The sequence below is a fragment of the Sarcophilus harrisii genome, chromosome 2, assembly GCF_902635505.1.
Source record: "Sarcophilus harrisii chromosome 2, mSarHar1.11, whole genome shotgun sequence".
Taxonomy (NCBI): Eukaryota; Metazoa; Chordata; class Mammalia; order Dasyuromorphia; family Dasyuridae; genus Sarcophilus; species Sarcophilus harrisii.
In genome coordinates this window covers 624,527,427-624,549,566 of record NC_045427.1, presented here as the reverse complement: position 1 = coordinate 624,549,566, position 22,140 = coordinate 624,527,427, and the positions used below count along the sequence as shown (strand labels likewise).

Genomic DNA, 22,140 nt, shown 5'->3' with positions numbered 1-22,140 from the left:
ATTTTCTAAGAGGAAACAGAAAATGTTGCATGAGTAGAAACATTTCCCTGCTTCACCAGCCACGTGAAGGTGTGACTCTTCATTTTTAGGTTTCTGATCTTTGCCTACTTAAAAGGAAGAAAAGCCAGTTCTTATGAGATTTTCTTTCTCTCCTAGTCCCCTTGCAAAAGCTTTCCCTTTGAAAAATTCCAATTTAGGAGCTTCCTTGTACTTACCTGGCTTCAGATCATGGGACCATAGATTCAGAGTAGGAAAGAAGCTTTTTTAGTCCAACTCCTTTACTTAATATTGATTCACCCAGAGAGGGGGAAGGACTGGCTTGAGGGAATTTGAAAACCAGCTTTTCTGGTTCCAGTGTTCTTTTTAGTAGACCAGATTGCCCCTCTGATGTAGCTTCATTCTTCTTAAACCACCACATTTCATTGACTTTATGAGAAAAATCAGTCCTGGAGACAGAGTCTAAATCAGAGGACTCCAGTTGAAACGAACTTTGTAGATAATTTAATCCAACTGTCTTATTTTACAAAGACAGAAACTGTTTCAAGGAGTTGAGGTGACTTGCCTAAGTCATGGAAGTCTGTCTTCCATATTGTCTGCTGAGAGCAAAAATAGACAATAACATATTTACCTGAAGCATTCAAATTCGAGTAGTAATCAATCTGTTTAGGGAAAAAAAAAACCCACATTAAACCTGAGGATGAAGAATAGAATACTCTTATTTTCCTGTTGGTATATTCTGATTATCTTTAACATTTTAAACATTTGCTGAACTTGAACAATGTATTTGGTCTTACATGGGGGGAAAACACAGAAAAGGACAACAATCACCACCAAAAACCTTTGCCCAGTGAGCCCTTGTCTGTGAAAATGAATCGTATGTGTTTCTCTTGAGTCAGGAGAGCTATACAACAGGATGGAGAGAGTGGTTGATGTGAGCTTTGAGGAAATGTGACACCAGTATGAGTAAGAGTTGATGAACTAGAGAGCTGTTCCATCCAGTATCATCGAATAAAGTTTTAGTCAGTGAGGAATTCCCAAAGGATTTCTTTTTTGTGTTTGGTTTTCTTTTTAAAATTATACTTTTAACATTCATTTTTTTAAAATTTGAGTTCCTAATTTTTTTCCTCTTTAACCTTCACCTACCTATTGAGAAATCATTTGTACATTTAAAGTCATGGAAAACATACCCCACAGTATTTATATGAATCTCAGAACAATTCCTTCTAGAGAGGATAATTTTTCTTCAGAGTCTGTGGTTGGTAATGCAGGTGACCAGTTCTGGTGCCATGATTCCGTGCATCATAATAGTGTCCCTGGAGACTTAAGACACTGAAACTAGAAAAAGTCACCAATCTCCTGCCATCTTTATTCTCATTTGACCCCTGCTATAAAAGAGAGAGTAACAAATCATGTTCCCCCTGCCCAGTGTGGTCAGGGAGCCCATATTCCTGGCTGAGCTGAGAGTGGCCAGGTTCCCTTGGCGTCAGGGCTCGGGAGAGCTTCAGCCCCATCCGCCAAGGGCAGTGGAAGAGCTGACCCCGTCTTTGGTTGATCCTCCTGAGGTGTGTGACCCATATGAGGAAGAAGCATGTCTTTAGGAAGGTGGAAGGAAGGCCCCCCTTCTAAAATTCGTTCAGCTGAGATCAGTGGACTTGGAAAGGCTCTCAGACTTCTGAGGGGGAATCTTTGTAGGTGGCCGTCCCCACACCAAGTCTGCAGTCTTATAAATGATAAGATAGCTAGGTGGTGCAGTAGATAGAGCATGAGTCCTGAAGGCAGGAGGACCTGAGTTCAAATATGACCTCAGACACTTCACTCTCCTAGTGTCCCTGGGCAAGTCACTTAAACCCAACTGCCTCAGGGGGAAAAAATATGGGATCTCTTAGTCTAAGGCAAAGAAGGGCAAAGAAGGGAGGGGAAAGAGGCACAAGGAAGGAAGGAAGGAAGGGAAGAGGAGGGAGGGATTTATTATAAAGTGTTTACTATGCGCCAAGTACCAAGCTGTGCCCTGGAGATACAAACAGAAAAGTCTGTTCTCAGATAAAGAGAAAAGGAGGGTTTGGATTCACAGCAGATGGCAAGGAAAGGAAAGCTCAAGGGTTGGTTATAGGAAAAGGGCAGCTACTTCAGAGCTGCCTCTTGTGGGTCCTGAAGGGATCTGAGTTCTTGGGCATGAGGGAGAACTCAGACCTCATCACATGATATATTCTTCCTGCACCACCTGGCTTCAAAGGCAGGATTTTACTTCTGGAGCCAAAACACATCTTTCTCCTGTAGCAGGAGAGCATTAAAAGCGTACAGAACCAGGATATAGTTTGGCCTGGGACTTGCCTCCATCATGTTTCAAAAGTGGTAGCGGCAGTTTGCACCCTGGGAATCTTTGGATCTCAGTGTGATTGTGCCAGGTTGGTCTGGCTGGAGCAGGCCTGTGAGGATGGGAAAGCTGTGGAGGATGAGGGCTCAGGCAGCTGTGGGAGTGGACGATGGACAGGACCAACATCTACGAGTAGAGTAGCGATCTCCAAGTCTTCCCAGCTCCGGCAGAAGTCACGTCGTTGGCAGGACCATTAACCAAATCAGAAGACTGTTTCATACCTACTAATTCTTTCTTTGACCTTTTGAAGCAGGTGTCCGAGGGGCTGTTCTTGTGCCCTCCAAGCCAACCCTCAAGAACTCCAGAAATTGAAAGGTAAGTACTTCCTAAACTTAGAGTCTGAAGCAAATCATAGAGATTTCTCAGAGTCTGGGGCTGTGACAGAATCTCAAAATTGGAAGGGACCTGTGAATGAATGAGAATCCTTTCTACTCTATCCCTGGCTTGACCTCCATGGATGTGTGTGTGGGCAAAGCTGATAGAAGGGAGGGCAGATGAGGAGGTGGCAATCAGAAGCAAAACACTTGAGGATGGATGGCCAGGGTGAAAGAAGGGAGTAAGATAAATGGGGGTGGGGAATAGGGTGGAGGGAAATATATACACTAATCATAACTGAAACCAGTTTTACAGGAAGTATATGAGTGTGTATATATATATATATATATAGCATTTTATGTAAAGTATATGTAAATATAAAATATATAAATAAAAGCCTCATTTCTTAAATATGTAGAGAACTGTCAGATTTATAAAAAATAAGAGCCTTTCTCCAAATAACAAATAGTCAAAGGAAATGAACAAGAAATTTTCAAAGTAATGAAAGCTATTGTCATGAAAAAAAAATGCTCTAAATTACTATTGATTAGAGGAATGTAAATTTAAACAACTCTTGAGGTACCACTGTATACTTAACAGATTGGCCAACATGACAGAAAAGGAAAATTACAACTGTTGGAAGTGATGTGGGGAAACGGAGACACTAATGCATTATTGGTGAAATTGTGACTTGATTAAACCATTCTGAAAAGTAATTTGGAACTATGCCCAAAAGCCTATAAAACCGTGTCATATCCTTTGACCCAGGAATACAATTAGGTCTGTATCCCAAAGAGAAGAAACAAAAAGGAAAAAAACCCATATGTATGACACTATTTATCGCAGCTTGTGATAGCAAATTGTGATGGCAAAGAATTGGAAATTTAGGGGATGCCCATCAATTGAAACAGAATAATGTTGTGGTATATAATTGTGATGGAATACTTTTGTGCTATAAAAAATGATGACCAGGATGTTTTTTTAAAATCCTGGGAAAGACTGACATGAATTGAAGAAATGTGAAATGAGCAGAACAGGAGAACATTGTATATAACAGCAATATTGACTTAGCTATTCTCAGCAATACAATGATCCAAGATGATTCCTAAGGATTCATGAAAAGAAATGGTATCCATCTCCAGAGAAAGAACTAATGAAGTCTAAATGTAGATCAAAGCATACTTTTTTAAACTTTATTTTTGGAGGATTTTTTTGTTCTGTTTTCTTTCACAACATGACTAATATGGAAATCAAATTGCTTGTCTTCTCAGTGGGGGAGGGAGGAAGAGAGGAAGGAAAAGAATTTGAAACTCAATTTTATTTTTTTTAATCTATAACTGTGGGTTTTTTTATTTTGATAATAGCTTTTTATTTTCAAAATATATGCAGTTTTCAGAATCCACCCTTGCAAAAACTGTTTCAAATTTTTCTCTCTCCCTTCCTCTACTCCCTTCCTTAGACAACAAGTAATCCGATATAGATTAAACGTGCAGTTCTTCTGTACACATTTCCACATCTATCATGCTGAACAAGAAAAATCAGATCAAAAAGGGAAACAAATGAGAAAAAACCAAGCAAAAAACAAAAAAGGTGAAAATGCTATGTTGTGATCCCACTTCCGTCCCCCATAGTTCCCTTTCTGGATGCAGTTGGCTCTCTATCACAAATCTATTAGAACTGGCCTGAATTACCCCATTGCTGAAAAAGCCCCATCTGTCTGAAGCGATCATTGCATTATCTTCTTGTTGCTGTGTACAATGTTCTTTTGGTTCTACTCACTTCACTCAACATCAGTTCATATAAGTCTCTCCAGACCTCTTTGAAATCATCCTTCTAATTGTTTCTTATAGAAAAATAATATTCCATTACATTCATATACTAATTCAGCCATTCCGCTCAGTTTCCATGGAACTCAGTTTTATAAACAAATCTTTAAAATTATTTTACATGTAATTGTGAGAAAATAAAATACTAATTTTTTTTAAATGACTGAAAAAACAGACCCCTCCAACGAGAGGAGGCCCCTTCCACTTTTGGACAGCTTTAATTGTGAAGAAGTTTCTGTTTCCATGGAACCTAAATCTGTTTCTATAACTTTAGTCCATTACTGCTAGTTTTGCCTTCTAGGGACAAGCAAAAGAATGGAATTGAGGCTAATTCCCTGGAAGGTTGCTTCCCATCTTTCTTAGCCCTGTAGAAGTGTGCCTTCATTTAACAACCAAAAGCCAGGTTCCGGGATTATTTCTGGGGTGTCTGGCCTTGTTCACTGCCAGAAAACCTGCACAATTCCCCAGTTCATTCATTCACTTTCTTGAATGACCAAAGCCAGATGCTAGACAGTGCTATCCAGCCAATTATTGCATCAATAATTGTTATTTGAGCTAGAGCTTTCCAGTTTTAATGTTTGAAACAGAATAGGCTTGATTTTTCATCGGAGGTCCATTTGTCCACATCCTCCTCCAAGCCCTCTTTTATTTATAACTGGTGAGTCTTGGACCCCTTTAAGTGGTACCTGACTCTCTCGGGGAGGGGCTCGTGGTTGGTTTGGGGAAGCTGGACCATCAGCGTGTGGTGCAGGCTCCATTGAAGTAGTGGTTAAGTCTTCTCCCCCGTCCCAAGGTGGGCTTGATGGGGCCCAAGTGAGGCAGCCTTTCCATGGGAGAGCGAGGATTGACTGGGAGACAGTGGGCAAGCTGTGCTGTTCGTCACCTCAAGGTGCCTCTATTGGATTTGCAGTTTCATGACTGGTCCCCCATCAGAGCCCCTCAGCCAAGAGGACTGGCAGGAGAAGCAGCATTTCATCCGGGAGGCGATGGAAGTAAGTGCAGGAACATGAGGCGCCCGGCAAGGGAGGGGCTACCCCAAGTCAGCAGCAGGTGGTAGAGCCAGGGCGAGAAAGGAATTGCTGGATGGAGGCCCAAGGGAGGAGGAGGAGTGAGAGCCGACCACGAGAGACTTTTTCCTGGAATGTCATCTAGTCCTCCACCGTGAACCGGCTATCATCCCCATTATACAGATGAAGAAGCCGAAAGCTGTTCAGAGCCTCACTGCTGCTTGTCAGGAGGGCCTGTGTCTAGCTCGCTGCCCCAAAATCCACATCCAACCACTGAGTCCTCAAGGAGCATTCAGGCCCCCTATTTACAGCATAGAGGCAGCATAGTATGGTAGGTATGGAAGGAAGACCGAGCATCCTAGTCCTGCCTCAGACTGTGGGGCCCTTTGTCAGCTGAGTCAGTGGCACAGATGGGAGAGGTGTCCCACCTAAGAATTCCCTGTTCTGATGAAATCACAGATCCTGGTCTGGATTGTCTTTAAAAAAAAAAAAACATTTTGGGGATAATATTTACATTGGATGGAATAGGGAAAAGTGATTAATAAACCCTTGGCTTTGGACATTTTATTCCTTATCAAACATCTGTGTCCAAGGCCCAGTGCTTGACGGAGATAAAAGGACAAAACAAAAATCACCAACAAAGCAAGCAATCAGTAATCAGGGACAGAAAGTGTAAAGTGTGGGACAGGAAGTACAACTGGCCAAATCTGTGGGAGGCAAATTGTGGACCTTGAAGTGCCATGCTGATGCATTTTGTTCTAAACGCGACAGAGGGCCCGCCAAAATAGTAGTTGTAAAGCATTTAACCCTGTTCCTTAATAAATGCTTCTTTCCTCCCCATTGAAGTTTTTGGAGTTCGGGTTTGAGTCGAGATAAGTAAAGTTAGGATTCTGGGAGAGATGGAGCTGAGGGGTGTTGTGGAGGGTAAGATTGTATCATCGATATGATGGCCAGCTAGGTCACAACTTGTGAACCAGGGAAAATGGAAGGGTGAAGGGTGGCAATGCTCTCAACAGAAATGGAGCTTTCAGGGTGAGATAGATTGTTGGGGAAAGACCGAGTTCTGTTTTGGATAAGCTGAGCTTGAGAGTCAGTTATATGGGGAAATGTAGGTGGAAATAGTAATATGGTGGCTGCTCAAGAGAGATGAAGTCTGGGAGTATAGATGTGGAAGTCATCAGCAGACAGATGATTTAATTCTCGGGAGCTGATGGGATCATACCACCAAGGAAGAGATTATAGAGAAAAAAGAGGGACCAGGACATAGTCTCGGGAGGGATTATAGAGAAAAAAGAGGGACCAGGACACAACCTTAGGAGGGATTATAGAGAAAAAAGAGGGACCAGGACATAGCCTTAGGAGGAATTATAGAGAAAAAAGAGGGACCAGGATATAATCTTGGGAGATGCCCACACTCAGAGGATGGAGGAGAAGGCTCCAGGGAGGGAAGAGAAGATGGTTAGACAAGCAGAAGAACCAAGAGACCCATGTCAAACCCAGAGGAGAGGGTGGTAGACAGCATCCAAAGCTGAAGAGGAATTAGGAAAAGTGAGGGCTGGGAAAAGTCTGCTGAAATTGTCCAGTGCCCCAGAACAGGAAAAGGCACACTTTCTCAAAATGACAGATCTCAGTACTAAGCCTGGAGCAGGTGACTTTCCTGAAAGCTAATTCCAGGCTCAATTGAGTGGTATGAGGGGTGTAGAGTTCTCAGAGGTTTACACACAGCTCTGGCTAACCTATCTCCAAGGCTTTCCGTCCCATCTGTGCCTGGAATGCACTCCTTCCTCATCTCCACTCAATTACACTTTTTATATGGTTCCCTATCAGCTCCTTACTCCACTCCATACTTCCCCTGTGTTACTATCAAATTAATCTTGTATTCGTATGTATGTTTTATATGTAGCTACATATGCATACCCATTGTCCTCTGTATAATATATAATCCCCTTATCACATAAGAAGACCTCTTGTCTATTATACCCAGTGTCTGGCACAAAGTAGGTATTTAATGAATATACATGTTAATCAATTGAAGAAAGTGCTATAGAAATTGTTATTATTGAGAAAGAATTGGATATTATTAATCATGATATCCGAGTTTCTATTTAAAGAAGAAAAACAAAACTGTTTCAAATTCGATAAGAAGAGAAGGAAAACCTAATCTGCCTTTTCTAATGATATCAGGAGCCCAGAGCAGAAGGGAAAAGGGAATTTGTGATGGGGACAAGATGACTGATGGGAATCTTCTTCCTCTGGGAACAAGAATGAATCTATGGCTTTCTGAATTCCTTGTGAGGGAGGTGGGCAGACACAGGCTGAGGAATGTGGCTTAAAGCTCAAACCAACCTCTTGTATCTCTCCCTTTAAACCAATAGGGGAATTCCATCTGTGATTATTACTCTTTGCAGGTTCTTTTGATGAGAGAATCTACTAGGTCCTATCTAATAGACACTGGAAAGTGCCTGCTACAGAAGCTAATTATGCTGGATGGACAGGTAATGGAGAGGAGTGGAGGAATACCTAATGCCATTTCTTAGCCTCGGAGGTGGGTGGCTCTCTGATGAGGTAGCATGACAGGCAGGTAGACTGAGGGCACATTATCTGATTCGGGATATAATTTCCCAACCCTTTTAAAAAAAAGACACAGGCTTCTTATAGAAGGTAGGTGAGCTCAACACAACTAATATGGAATATGTTTAACATGATTATACATGTATAACCTGTATATCAACCTTGCTGTCCTGGGGAGAGGAGAGGAAAGAGGAGGGAGAAAAATTTGGAGCTCAAAATCTCATAAAGACAAATGTTGAAAACTATTTTTACATGTAACTGGAAAATAAAATATTAATCTTTTTAAATGATAGGTGAGCCCCTTTCCAGGTTTTTTTGGGAGATTTATAAATAGGGTGGGTTGAGCTCCCAAAGATAAAGGAGGAAAGAAAGGATGTAGTACTAATAAATATAGAGTTCTTCACTTGGGTTCACAATACCAGTTTCCCAGAGACAAGGCGAGAAGGTTGTGATTTTTGTAGCAATTCATCTGAAAAAATGGAGAGCAGTGGATGTGGCGGGGGGTCCTGAAAAATATGAGTCACAACATGTTTAGGTGTCCAAGAGAGCTAATGTGGTCTAGATCCCAGCTTCTTAAATTGTAGTTCACCACCTGATGTGGGGTCTCTCATAAATGAATGTGGGGATCAAGAATTTATGATCTACAATATGTAAATGTTTGATTTGCACACCTATTTTATATACCTTATATATAAGGGGTCACATCAAAATTTCTTGGGCTAAAGAAGCCCTGATCTGGGTGACATGAGGAGGAGCACAGGGTCCAGAAATGGCAGAAATGACAGCTTTGTTGCCCCTTAGCGTTGGTTAGGCCACATCCAGAGAATGGCCTTAATTCTGGGCCTCATACTTTAAGAAGGACATTGGCAAGCTGGAGAGTGTCTGAGCAGAGATGGGGAGGGAGGATTTAGACAGTGAAAGGAGCTCATGTTTACTCACCTCTAGGAGCTTGGTTTTGATGGGACAAGAAGGTTATCTGCCCGTCTTTCCGGGCTTTCATTTGGATGACAGGCTGGCGCAGTTCTGCTTGTCTTCCAGAGGCGTCTGATAGAAAAGCCTCCCAGAAGGGGCTGGGCTGCCTTGGAGGCCAACGGGGGTCTTCAACCTGAGTGGCCGCTGATGGGCTGTGAAGTCGAGGGAATTCTTTCTGAGTGGGGTTGGCCCAGCTCCAGAGGAAGCCATGGCAAGGAGGACCAAAAAGGATCAGCCTCTGAAGAGACGGCTGCCGTGACACTGTGTCTGTTAGAAGCAGGGAGCCATCACCCAGGGGAATCTGAACAGCCCAGAGAGCTATTCTAGCCTCCATCCTCTTAATCTGGGGTTGGCAGTGACCCGAGGGCTGCAGAATTGTGGGTGACTGATTATCAGAATGTTGGATTTATGTGTCTCTTTTATTTACTTAAATGCTCAAGGTCTCATAAAAATTTCTTGAGCAAAAAGAGATCGCTAGAGGAAAAATTTTTAAGAAATTCTGGTCCAGTCCACCCCCAACTCTTGTAACCTCTCTGCAGTTGATGGCAAAGGGGCGGAGCCTAGGATTTGGGGTCAAGAAGACCTGAATTCAAATCCTGCCTCAGGCACTCCCAGTCATCTCTGTTTCTGTTTGCTCATCTATGAAATGGAGATGATGAAGATAAGGGGTAGGAGGAAGGGGAGAAGAAGGAGGAGGGAGAGGAAGAAAAAGGGGAAGGAGGAGGAGAAGGAAGAGGAGGAGAGGGAATGGAGTGTAGGGGCAGAAGGAGGAGAAGGAGAAGGAGGAGGTAGTGGTTAAGCTCACAAGGTTGTTAGATGATGGTCAAGTGACTTATAAGTGTTTTGCAGAGTGTAAAATGCTTTGTAAATGTTGGCCATCGTTGTCATCATCATCATTGTCCTTGCTCTACCTTCCTGGCAATGGCCTCAGTTCTTGCTGAGTTCACTGGGGCATGACTCTGGGCCTTTTTTTCTTGAAACAAACCAATGATCTGCCTTTACTCAGCGTCACAGAGCTTTCCAGTTGGTAGGGACTACATCCCCATGTCAACCAAATTCCCAGTCCATCATACGCAATAAGTGATCATCCAGCCTTTGCTTGGAGATCCTCCAAGAGGGGCGGAGAACTCATTGCTTCCAAAGCAGTTCATTCTATTTTGAGAGGGCTCTGACTGTTAGGAAGTTTTTGATTTTCTTTTAAACCTCAGGCTTAAATTTGAGTTTTTGCAATTTTGGGGGTCAAATAAAACAAATCTAGTTGGACTCCATTGGATCATGCCTTCAGATGCTTCACCATGGCTGTCATGCTCTCTCTGGACACAGGCTTATGGTCCTTCTCACACTGTGGCCGCTTTCTGGATACTTTCCACCTTAGCAAGAGCCTTCCTAAAGTGGTGTGCCCAAAGCAAACAGCACTTTGCACATGGCCTGACCAAGGTGACCATGGCGTCTGGCACCTCATGGTCTCCTGCAGCCTCAGCCCACGATCACTTAGCGGGTTTGGCCGCTGCATCATGCTGGGACTGGCACTGAGTGTGGGGTCCGCCAGTCTGGGGGTTATTTTTCAAACACGCTACTGGCTAATGATGTCTCCTGACCCCCATCCTCCCGCCCCTCCTTGAACATGGGAAGCTGATTTTGCAATCCTCTGTGAGGCTTGTCAGTTACTGAATATCATCCTAGACATTTAGCTCAGTTCTCATTAGTGAGAAAAACCCTTTTCTTTTTCAGAAACCCTTCCATTTCACTATGATCTATGATGCATTGGTGGCATCCCTCAACCAGCCCTCTTTTTGGGAGAAAGTAACCAAGGAGCTCCACACAGATGGGGTGAGTCAGAAGCCCCCGATGGGCTGAGAACCCCTGCTGCATTTTACAGAAATGTGGGCTCTGTACGGAACTCGGAGAGATCTGCCCAGTGAAAAGGCCTCTGGGTCCTGCCTTTGTAAAATAAGTGACCCTAGGCAAGTCCTTTAATACCCCATTGTCCCCAGAGGATTCTCTAAGATTATACATTTCAGGCTAGTTGATAATCATGGGGAGAGAGTTTCCTCACTGAGAGTTCCCTGTGCAAGTGAAATCCTGGGCTGAATCTGGCATGAATCATCCATAGGAATGTTTATCAATTCCCTCTTGAATGCCCAGTACTATGCCAAGCATGGGAACACAAGCTCAAGGAGTACAGCAATCTTTTGTCTCTTGTCTGTCTGTCTCTGTCTCTGTCTCTCTCTCCCTCTCTCTCTCCCTCCCTCCCTTCCTTCCTTTCTCCCTTCCTTCCTTTCTCCTTTGAGGGGAGGAGGAGGAGGTCACAGGCCTACACCTTTAGAACTAAGGGCAGAACAGACCTCCCTAGTGACCTCTGCAATCCCCTCATGTCACAGAAGGGGAAATGTCCGGAGATCCCGCTCCTAAGCTGACTTGCCAGGGCCATAGGGGCAGTAAACTGCAGAGCCAGGAGTCTCCCCCCTCCCCCCCCCCCCCAGTGCTCTGGGCTCTTCCCTGTACCTCAGCCCAAATTAAACAGTTCAGCCTGTGGCCGAGCGGGAGGAAAATGTGAGCGGGCAGGTGCCTCCCAAGGAGCCCGCGGCCTCGTGCCCCCAGCCCCAGTGGGGGCCCCGCTGCCTGAAGCCGGCGGAGACAGGGCCCAGCAAGAGGGGCATCCCCCTTTGGCGGAGCTCTCGATGAAGCGGGCTGAGCGCTAGGGAGGCACCGGCGGCTTCGCGGAGGGAGGGGGAGGAGGGAGCTGGGGGACCGCGGGCGTTTGGGCGACTGGACCCCAGGGCTGTCCCGCCTTCTGCAGCTCTCCTCGCTGAGGGCCAGGGGGCTGGCCCCAGCCCACGACATCAGCGAAAGCACGCTCTGCCGACTCACCGGGGCCTTGAGCGGACAGGTAAGCGGCTTCCCAGGCCGACCGAGCGGCAAGCGGGCTCCCGGGCAGCCCCCCTTTGGCTACTCCCGCTGCACCTGCACGTTATTGAGGGGCTTGAGAGATGCTGACTGAATTCCCGAGGCCCCTCCGAGAGCTCTGAGAACTCTGGCCGGCCCGGTGCCTCGGATGGAAGCCAGGCCAGATGAACCAGGGGAAGAGCGAGGGAAAGGGGGGGGGGGGGGCGCAGAGTGCGCCAGGGTCATCCCGAAGTGAACAGCCCTCACTTGGCTTCCTTTGGGCTTCACCCCGCACTTGGGAGCAGGACAGCGCGCGCTGGTCAGAGCCTCCGCTGTTTGCGTGTGTAAGAGCTTGTGCACGTACCCTGAACATCCCCTGGGACTCCCGGCCCTGGGTTCTCCTTGGAATCCTTCCCTGCCAACCAGAGCTGATCTCTCTCCTTCTCATTCAAGCCCAGCAACTTCAACGAGGCCTACGACAGCCTGATGGCCTTCATCCAGCAGCCGTCAAACTGGGCCGTCCTGTCCCAGGAGTTACGGGGAGTGGGTGTGAGTGAGGGGCCCTCGACCCCAAGCAGGAGGAATGGGGGGAGGGGCGCAGGCTGTGCTATGGTGGCAGGTGGGAGGGGAGGTTCACCCAACTTGCACCATCATTGCCTGGGGCAGGGGGTGGGACACAGGCTTCCTGCTGATCCCCCCTCCCTCCCCTCTTCCCGACCTGCAGTTCCAATGACAGGAGTCATGTCTGAGGGTCCGACTCTCCACTGAACCCAGAGACTCAGTGGTTCCCTCTTTAGGAGCACTTCTTTTATTTATTAATTTATGTATTGTTTTCTTATTATATCTTTTTATTTACAAGTTATATGCATGGGTAATTTTACAGCACTGACAATTGCAAAACCTTTTGTTCCAACTTTTCCCCTCCTTCCCCCCACCCCAGATGGCAGGTTGACCAATACATGTTGAATATGTTAAAGTATAAATTAAATACAATATAAGTACACATGTCCAAACAGTTAATTTGCTGCACAAGAAAAATGGGATTTAGAAATAGTGTACCATTAGCCTGTGAAGGAAATAAAAAAGCAGGCGGACAAAAATAGAGGGATTGGGAATTCTGTGTAGTGGTTCATAGTCATCTCCCAAAGTTCTTTTCCTGGGTATAGCTGGTTCGGTTCATTACGGCTCTATTGGCTCATCTCATTGTTAAAGAGGGCCACATCCATCAGAATTGATCATCATATAGTATTGTTGTTGAAGTATGTAATGATCTTTTAGGAGCACTTCTTGTGCAAGTGGACATGAGGAGAGGGGTATTAAGCCTAGGGAGAGCTGGTGCCATTCCCTATGTTGTCCCAAAGAAGTCAGGCTTGGGGCTGAGAGGGCAGAGATGGAATGAGCCCAGCAGCTGATCAACATGCTGCCATTTTCTTTCCCTTCCAGACCCTTCCAAACAAACCCTTCTCTTCTATAATAGCTTTTTTTCCAAAACATGCAAAAATAGTTTTCAGCATTCACCTTGTAAAGCTTTGGGTTCCACATTTTTCTCCCTCCCCCCTTAGACAGAAAGCAATCCAATATGGGTTAAATATATTCCTCTAAACATGAACCCCTTCTAAGAAAGGTTTGAGCTGCTGCACAGGGCCTAGCAAATACCCGGACATTGCCAGACCTCCCCCACCATGGAGAGCCCTGGGGAACAGGAGTGACTAACCTCAGCCTACCTCAGGCTGGAATTCTGACTGCCATTGGCATGGTTTTCCTTGGGGCCAAGCCATTTGCCAGTCAGTCCTTCACCCACTAAACCTTCCCATCCTTGCCCCTCCTCCTGCTCTCCCATCCCACTGGAACAGAACACACATGGGTGTCTAAGGGTTCTGCGGAAGCTTGGCACAGGGGGGGAGAAGGAGCTGCCCGAGGTGCAGCCCTGTGCTTTGAGGCTCCCAGTACCACAATGGGGCACCTGGTGCCAGTCCCTGATACCTGGGCCCTGCTTCTGGCCTAAGTGCCAGTTCAGCACTGAGTCTGCTTGAACACCCTGGGGGTGGTTCCCCTGGAAAAGATGGAGTCCTGATCTCTGTCCTGGGCCCCGTCCAGTGAATGGCAGCTGCTGGCGGCGTGCCCGGGCTGACGCCTTCCTCTCTTGCCAGGTCCCACTTGCCAACTTGTACGACATGCTGCTCGGCTTCATCGTCCCCATGCTCTTTAGAGACGCCGAGAGCATCCCAGGGAGCTTGAAGAGCCTCATGATGAACGAGCAGATCGCCAGGCCTCTGAAGAAGGTGGTAAGTGCACCCCAAATGTGCCGGGGGTGCAGAAGAGGAGAAAGCTCCACGTTTAATGTCCCCTTCGCACTGATGGCAGATTGACTGGGCCTGTGTCCTCCTCAACCCTCCCCCAGACAGAGCCAGGGAAGCTTTTCCTCTTTCATCCCCCACTTCTCATATCTAATTAGCCCAAGTCTTGAGATTGTTTTCTCTTCTTTTTTTTGTTCATTTTATTTTCCAAGAAACAAGTGTTTATTTTCTCACCCTCCCATCTCACTTCCAATTTAAAAGAAGAAAAGCCAAATCCTCATGAAAATATGCACAATCAAGCAATAATAGGCAGTCCATTGGCCAGATCCAATATGTGTCTCTGCCTTCCCGGGATTTCTTCCTTTCCATTCCTTCCCACTCCTGATAGCACCCCTTAATGCTGCCCTGCTGGTACAGCAGAACAGGAAGGAAGGAGAGTGGGGGTAGAGGCGGAGTCCTGCTGTGATTTCCACACCTGCCACATACCCTGTGTGACCTCAGGCACCGGCTCAGGGCCCTGCACCCTCTGTTCAGAATCTCCCAAGGGGGACCTCGGGAAGCCACTTGACCTGCTTGGGCCTCAGTTTCCTTTTCTGTACAATGAAGGGATTAGCCCAAGTAGCTTCTGTTCCATTGCACCCGTGATCTGATGTGGACACCTGCCAAAGTCTTCCTATTCAAGGCAGTTTTCACCACAGACCCCCTTTCCCCAAACTTCAGGAGAATCCCCCAGCCTAGCTTACAGGGATGGCCCTGTAGGGACAGGAGTGCCCCCAGCAAACGGGGCCCTGCCGAGTGCCCTGCCTCCACTCTCCAGCCTCCCCCGCTTTTCCCTCCCTTCTCCACTCACAGAAATTCTGCCCATCCCTCCGGGTCCACAACCTCTCGGTTCCACAAGAATTCACCAAAAGCCTACTTTGTTTTAGGCTCTACATTAGTCCCTGAAGTAAGAAAACGGTCTCTGACCTCCAGTAACTTACATCTGTCTATCCAACCTGTTTCCTCTTGTGTTTTCACACAAAACTGGGCGTACATTTATCTAGACTGGACTAAGGGATCTCGGTGTCCCCAGGAAGGCCAGCAGATACTCCTGGGTAATTATAGGGATCTTTCAGTCCCAAAAATGGCCTCAGCAGCTTTAGGTAAACTGAACTGCCACATAAGGGAGAGTTGGCTGAAGGACTGACCCTGCGGCAGCTTTACCAGCATTTTAGGGCAAAAGGAAGGAGGTGGAAAAGGAGACCCTACTGCATCACTGGGACAGGGAAATCCTGGAAGAGCCAGGACCTCCCTCTCCACTACTCATTAAGGTCTGCTGGGGAGCTCACAAATAGGCTTCAAAAAACCCCCAAATCTGAGCCTGCCGGCCTTCCCTGGCAGCCTTGTGGTGACAAAGCAAAGCTCTTTGTGGGAGGAGCACTGCGAGGTCATTCTCTTCCTCCAGGAAGCCCTTCTTCGGGCAGAGAGCAGCCGGACCTCAGGTCAGCTCCCAGACTGCACCTGGGGCTGCCGCAGAGCAAGGGCACATGGAGATGGAAGAGTTGTCTGGTCTTTGATCTATTCTATTAATGTGAATAAATTGTTAGGGAAAAAAAAAGTAGCATCAAATACCCTGGTTTGAGACCCCAGCCTCCGGAGCCCCTCCTAGCAGAGCTGGGCTGTTACCCCCTGGGGGGTGGAGGGGAAAGGGGCTGTGAGGTGTTTATACACATTGTGGTACCGCTCTCAGTACAGAACCAGCCCAGTCCCTCCCGGGGCTGGCCTCCCAGGCAGCCTCCTTTACTTTTCTCTGAGTCCTGCCCATGGCCTATGAGGGGAGGACCAGCTCCCGCTTTCTGTGTGCTGGGCCTTGTGGCCCTGGGCCTCCAAAGGTGGCTGAAGGCCAGTTCTGAAACTCTCTCCCACAGACCGTCCTGGTTCACTGCTGGGCCCAGACGAGAGAAAAGAGAGCCTCCATGGCGGTAAGAGCCTGGGGGGAGGAGGGGCAACACTCGTGGGACTGGGGCCCCTAGGTAGGGGGCTCAGGGCCCCTCGGGAACACTATACCAAGGACAGAGTCAGTCAGTCCCCCCTCCTCTTTCTGGGGCATCTTCCTCCGCCTGATGAGAAGGTGGCTCAGGGCCCGGGCTCTGGCCTCATTTAGCTGGGGGAGGGGGTCTGCTCCAGATGAGATGCCCTCCTGGGGCCCGCTCACTTCTCTCAGACCTTCAGGTCCCTTCTCAGTAGAACGAAGCGGTCAGAATTGGCTTTTTCTATGGCTTCTGGGCATCCGCGGTGCTGAGACTTGGTTCTTTCAGGGGAAGTAGCCCCATTAGCCCAGGAGGGCTCCCGCTGTCCAGCCTGCGGGGCTCCCCAGACCAGAGCCCCAGAATCCTGGGCTGTCGCGGGAGGGAGGGGGGCTCCGCTCTTTCTGACCCCAACATTAGACGGGCTGAGCCCCCACGTGGCGCCCCGGGGTGGGGGGGTCAGCTCTCGCCAGGTGGGCGGGGCAAGGTCACCACAAAGTGAGGCAGGGACAAGCTGGCTCAGCGGAGGTTCCGGACGGGCCTGGGAGAGTTCTCTCCACAGTGGCCACCGCCTCGGGGCCTTGGCCTCGGTTCACTTTCAGTGTCCCTCCCCGTCCCGGGGTGCCTCGGGCCGGAGGGAGAGCTCGGGAGGGCCGGGCATTTGGCCGGCTTCCCTTCGGCCTCGCCCCCCTCGGGAGCCGGTCACGGGGCCCCTTAGCGTGGGTCAGAATGGCAGAAACGGGGGGAGCGGGGAGATGGCCATCCCGACCCCCCATTTACAGAGGAAGAGATTACCCCGAGAGGCGGCCGGGGCGCTCGGGACTGGCGGTGACGGGGCGAATCCCGCTTGTCGCTCGCCCTGTCAGCGCCCAGGGAGCTCCTCGGCGGTCTCCCGGTGGCGGAGGGCAGGGGCCGGGGCCGGCCCTGGGGCCGAGGCCCAGCCCTGCCCCCTCCGTGACGGGCCGCGCTCTCCCGGGCAGGAGCCCAATGGTTTTCTCTACCACCTGTACGAGGTGCTGGACTGCGTCTCCCCCGAGCTGATGTGGGCCGCTGTGGGGCCCGAGGGCGAGCAGAAGAACTTCTATTACTCTCTGAAGGTAGCTCTGCTGCTGGGGGGGGAGAGGGGACCCGCTGGGGGTTGGCTTGTGGGGGGGGGCAGAGGCCAGGCCCTCACAGGGGCGTGAGGAGGGTTTGCCTTCCGCCGTCTTGGCTTGTGCGGGCACCCCCGGCCCTGAGCGCGGGGCCTGGCGCAGAGCCAGCCCCGGGGCTAATGCTCGGCTTGTGGAACCCAGGGGTCCCGGGCAGGAGTCTGGGCTTTGGGGAGATCTCCGGTCTGCGGCAGGTCAGATAACCTCCGACTCAGTTTCCTCATCTGTAAAGTGGGCATGATAATGGGGGGGGAGGGACTGGCCCTGAAAACCCGGGCAGAGACAGCACCTGGGGGGACAGAGTGATGGACCCCGTTGAAGGCCCCAGAGAGGTCAAGGAGAATGGGGACCGAGAAAAGGCCAGAAAGAGATTTTTGGTAACTTTGGAGAGGGCGGTTTCTGCTGCTCATTCTGCTGGAAGAGTAAGGTCAGAAGCCAGAATCTTAAGGAGTTTTAAAGAGAGAGGAGAGAAAGGGGAAGCACCTTTTGTGTGTGGGCTCCTCAAGGACTTTACCCCCAAAGGCAGGAGGGACCCAGGGAGGGCAATGGGAGGACCCAGTGAGGGTCGTTTCAAGATGGGGGAGACATGGGCATGTCTTCAGGCAGGAAGGAAAGAAGTGAGAAAGGGGGATGGGGAGGGGGAGAGAGAGAGAGAGACAGAAAAAGAAAGAGACAGAGAGAGAGAGAAAAAGAGAGACAGAGAGACTGAGAAAGAGATACACAGACAGAGAGAAAGATCAAGACAGAGAGAGAAATGAAGTGGGGATGGTGGGGTGACTGTTGGAGACCAGAGAGAATGGAATCCCCTGGACTCTTTAAGTAGAGGGATTAGCCGTGGTAAAGCCTAAATTCATTTCCTCATGGGAGATTGGGGTAAAGGAAGAAAATAGCAGGAGGAGATGAAGAGAAGAGGGATTGGGGTAAATGTCTGACTTTTACATACAACCTTTAACCTGGAACTTAATAAAGATAGGAAAGAACTCAACAGGTGGTGATGGGGGGAGGAAGGCATCTCAGGTGTAGGGAATGGTGGTAGCAAAGGCACAGAGGTAGTAAAGCTATGGGTGTGTCCACTGGAGAGTGAGGAGACCAGTCTGGCCAGACCAGAGACCTCTTTGGGTCAAGAAGATAAGTGTTCCTCATGGAATGGCAGCTTTAGGCTAAAGAATTTTGCTTCCTCCTTTGGGAGATTTCTAGGGACTCATTGAAGGGCTTCAAGCAAGGAGATTGAGCCACATCATAAATATGGAAGATGAGATTGGAAAGGAAGGCTGGGGGAAGAAAAAGGAGGGCCGGAGGCTCACATGAGGAGGAAGAGAAATGAGGAAAAAGCCCTTGGATGTCCAGACTTCTGGAGATCAGTTAATCAGCAGAGGCATTTCTGTAGAGAAGTAACTGGGCTGAAGACAGTTGGGAGAGAGCTGGGGAGGAGTGACCAGGAGTTTCCCAAGAAGTTCTGGGATGTGATAAATGGGACGGGGGTTAGGGAAGCCGTAGGGTCCAGGGAAGGCCGGTTTTAAATCCAGATTCAGCCAACTCTCCTTCCACTGGTGTGAGCATGGGCTAGAAACTGCCAGGAAGGAGCCTCCGTTCCCTCCCAGGTGGCGCTTCGTCCTTGGACACCTTTCCCCCCTTCAGGAGTCTTCAGGAGAGCACATTTTCATGAGGTGGGAAGGCCCAGCGCATGAACACCCTTAGGTGGTGGTTAACCCTGGAGGAGTTTGCCATTTCCTTCTCCAGCTCATTCTCCAGATGAGGAAACTGAGGCAGGCAGGGCCAAGTGACCCACCCAGGGCCCCACAGCCAATCAGTGTCTGAGGCTGGATTTGAACTCAGGAAGTCCTGACGCTCCGTGCGATGTAGCTACCCAAATATAGACCTGTACATGTAGTCAGAACAAGCAGATGCCCACATTTATATCGGAGTCTGTGTCTACATTATAACTTGAGCAGGGAGGAAAGGCCACTAAATGGGTGGGTGGGGGGGAGCAGAAGTGTTCCCTGAGCTGAGCCTTGAAGGGTGCACTGAGGCTGGAGGAGTTAGGGGCATTAAGCTCCCAGAGTCACGGGAGGTGTCTCTGAGTAATTGAAGGTGGGCTTGGGGAGGAGAGCTCAGACTGGGGCTGCTGGGCCTCCAAGGGCAGAGGGAGGAATGTCTTTGTTACAGAAGGAAACCCTTCAGGTAGTTGGCCAGGCCAAGTAGGAGGGGCTGCCTCCCAGGGCGACCTTCAGACAGAAGGGGAGCCTGGGGGACTGCCCAGGGGCCGGATTCCAGGCCCCTCCGACTCTGGCCAGGGACCGCAGCATCTCCGGGGCCTCCCTCAGATAGACCCCCGCCTGGGACCTTGGGGACCCAGCAATGGGGAGCAGGCCGGGGCCGGGGCCTGGGCTCTCATGCCAGCTCCCATCTCATCGCCACAGGAACAAGTGACTTCCTTCTCCAAAGCCTTGGTGACCTTGGCGGAGGCCTGCTACCCCATGACCAAGCTGCTGGCCCAGCACATGCTCGAGGATCTCATGGAGAGATTTGAAGCTCTGTTGACTCCCTTCTGAACCCAGGGTCAGGGGAGAAGGGACGGGGTGGGCATGGAGGGGATCTGGGGAATGGCTCAGTTGTGCCCTAAAAGTGCAGGGCTGGCCCCTGTCCAGATTAAAGAATTCTATGAAGGCACAGGATTTTGTGTTGTCTGTTGGCTATGGGGGCTGGAGAGCGGGTCACAAAGCCCTGAATAAATACGCAGCAGACCTAACACTGCCCAGAGCACAGAGTGGAAATTCCCCTCCTCAAAGCTTCTGACAGAGGATTCTTACGCAAAGCTCTGGAGCAACTCTCATTTCCCTTATCTTTAAAATGGTTATAACAAGGCTCAAATCCCATAATGACCATAAAGCTCTTTATACAACTTAGCTAAATAGAGGATGCTCTGATCTCCTGAGGTGTCCCCTCCAGGACTATACGCATGTCAGGTAGTAATTATATTGTCAGTCCCTCACAGGGTGATGAGGACTATGAAACCTTAATGTACCATACATGGAAAACCGATGATAGTTCCATGCTAACACTGCCCCATCCCTTCCAAGGCCGCCATCCTCCTCTCTCTGGGGCTCCTCTTCCAATCCAACATTAGCAAACAGAAGAGCACCTGAGGGGGCCCGCAAAGAATCAGGCTAGGGCATGCTCTGGGGAGCCCCTCCGGGAGAGGGCTGATGCCCAAAGGGGACAGAAGGCCCAGCTTGGAGGGCTCCTGGGATAGGAACTCTAAAGGATCTGGATCTCACTTTATAGCTGAGGAAACTGAAGGGAAATGGAGGCCCAGGATCATGTAGGTAGTGAGGGACTCAGGTCTTGTGGTTCCAAATCTACCTTTCTCACTCGAAGTGACTGATCTGGGTGGAGATCAGGGGATTCACTTTATTCAGGAATAGCCCAGCTGCCCTTTCAATCCCCGAGATGTTTCAGGGACATTGACCCAATCCTGAGGCCCCAGGCAGGCCACTGCCATTTCCAAGACTCAGTTTCTTGGATGCAAAAAGACGTCACTGATGAAAAGCCATGATTTGGAAAGACTAACGTCCCCACTGGGGCTGTGAACCGATGAGGCAGCACATGGGTCCTTTTACTCAGGCTATTTAAGGATGAGGAAGAAACTTGGTGAGATTTGGAACTAAAGGTTCCATAACGAGGGGCCTCTAGAACCCCAAAGGATCCAGCCAGATGCTCAGGGAGGGGCAGGGGCCAGAGAGGACAGACCCCTCACCCTTGTGGTTTTGCATACAAGCAAAGTGAGGAGAAGCTCCTCCCGCTCCATCCTTCCAAGCACTGGGGGAAGCTTTCTTAGCCAGACTGGACTGTTTTTCTAAGAAAGACTATAACTTTTAAGTTTCTAACGAGGCACCTGCCACACAGGTGAGATTTCTGAAATGAACTTGGAAGTCACAGGCCAAGGCAGCATTCTCCATGAAAAGAAACAAGCTCTATGACTAAATCACCCACTCCGTGAAGCTTTTTGGAGGAAACAGCTTAAGGAGTTCTTCTCAGGACAGCAACTTGGACAGACTTAAGAACTCCAAGCAGTGACCAGCCATGATGGCTGCTCGCCTCTTAGCAGAGAAAAAATGGACTAAATACGCAGAACGAGACTCACGTGTTTAGGTAATTTCAACATAGAATTGTGCTTTTCTTTATTATCCATATTTGTTCTTGTGATTTGAGAAAATGAATGACTAAATGGAGAGAGAAAGGGAAAGTGGAGACAGTCCCTTCAGGGCCAGAGACATCCTGTCAGTCTCTGTTTGCCTCTTGCTTCAGTGATGTTCAGGTCAGATGGGACAGGCCAAAGAGGTGACCCCAAGATGGGAATACATGGAGAGTAGCCAGGGGATAGAGCACTGACTGGCCTGAGTCAGAGACTTGAATTCAAATCCCATCTGACACTTCCCATGTGACCCTGAGCCAAGTCACTTAAAATCTCAGGGAAAAGAGCACTTACCTCCCCAGGTTGTTTTGAAGATAAAATGAATTAATGTTTGCAATGTTTCCAAATCTTAAAGCTCCATTTGGATTAGAATTATTGTTACTGCTGATGTGGTAGAGGGGGAGAGGAAATGTTATTGTGAGTTCCGGGCCAGCTCCCAGCTCTAGCCCCACCTCCCAGACCTGGCCTAACCTGGTAATGATAGCATGGGGAATGTCTCCCCTGCTCCCTTCAAAGTAATCATGGCAACAAGAGTAACGGAAA

The 22,140-nt window shown here is 48.9% G+C and overlaps 1 protein-coding gene and 1 long non-coding RNA gene across 4 annotated transcripts; one reads left to right on the top strand and one right to left on the bottom strand.

Annotated features, from left to right (window-relative positions):
• The first annotated feature begins 16 nt into the window (after positions 1–16).
• On the top strand, positions 17–20,161 carry LOC100932213 (mitoguardin 1). Of its 3 annotated transcripts, none has more exons than XM_031956710.1 (11): positions 17–69; positions 2,628–2,689; positions 5,426–5,507; positions 7,931–8,017; positions 10,797–10,895; positions 11,866–11,955; positions 12,405–12,500; positions 14,102–14,236; positions 16,156–16,209; positions 17,235–17,351; positions 19,823–20,096. In XM_031956710.1, the coding sequence occupies exons 3-11, from the start codon at positions 5,430–5,432 to the stop codon at positions 19,952–19,954; spliced, it is 888 nt and encodes a 295-aa protein (XP_031812570.1). In that variant the 5' UTR covers positions 17–69; positions 2,628–2,689; positions 5,426–5,429; the 3' UTR covers positions 19,955–20,096. The 3 variants fall into 3 exon arrangements, with proteins under 3 accessions (XP_031812570.1, XP_031812568.1, XP_031812569.1); XM_031956708.1 differs by lacking the exon at positions 17–69 and adding an exon at positions 1,307–1,562; XM_031956709.1 differs by lacking the exons at positions 17–69; positions 11,866–11,955 and adding an exon at positions 1,325–1,562 and having other exon boundaries at positions 19,823–20,161.
• LOC116421962 lies at positions 277–1,260 on the bottom strand. The gene is made up of 2 exons (XR_004232559.1): positions 1,188–1,260; positions 277–659 (listed from the first exon to the last, which is right to left on the bottom strand). It is a non-coding gene; the product is annotated as an uncharacterized LOC116421962 (long non-coding RNA).
• Positions 20,162–22,140: the final 1,979 nt, after the last annotated feature.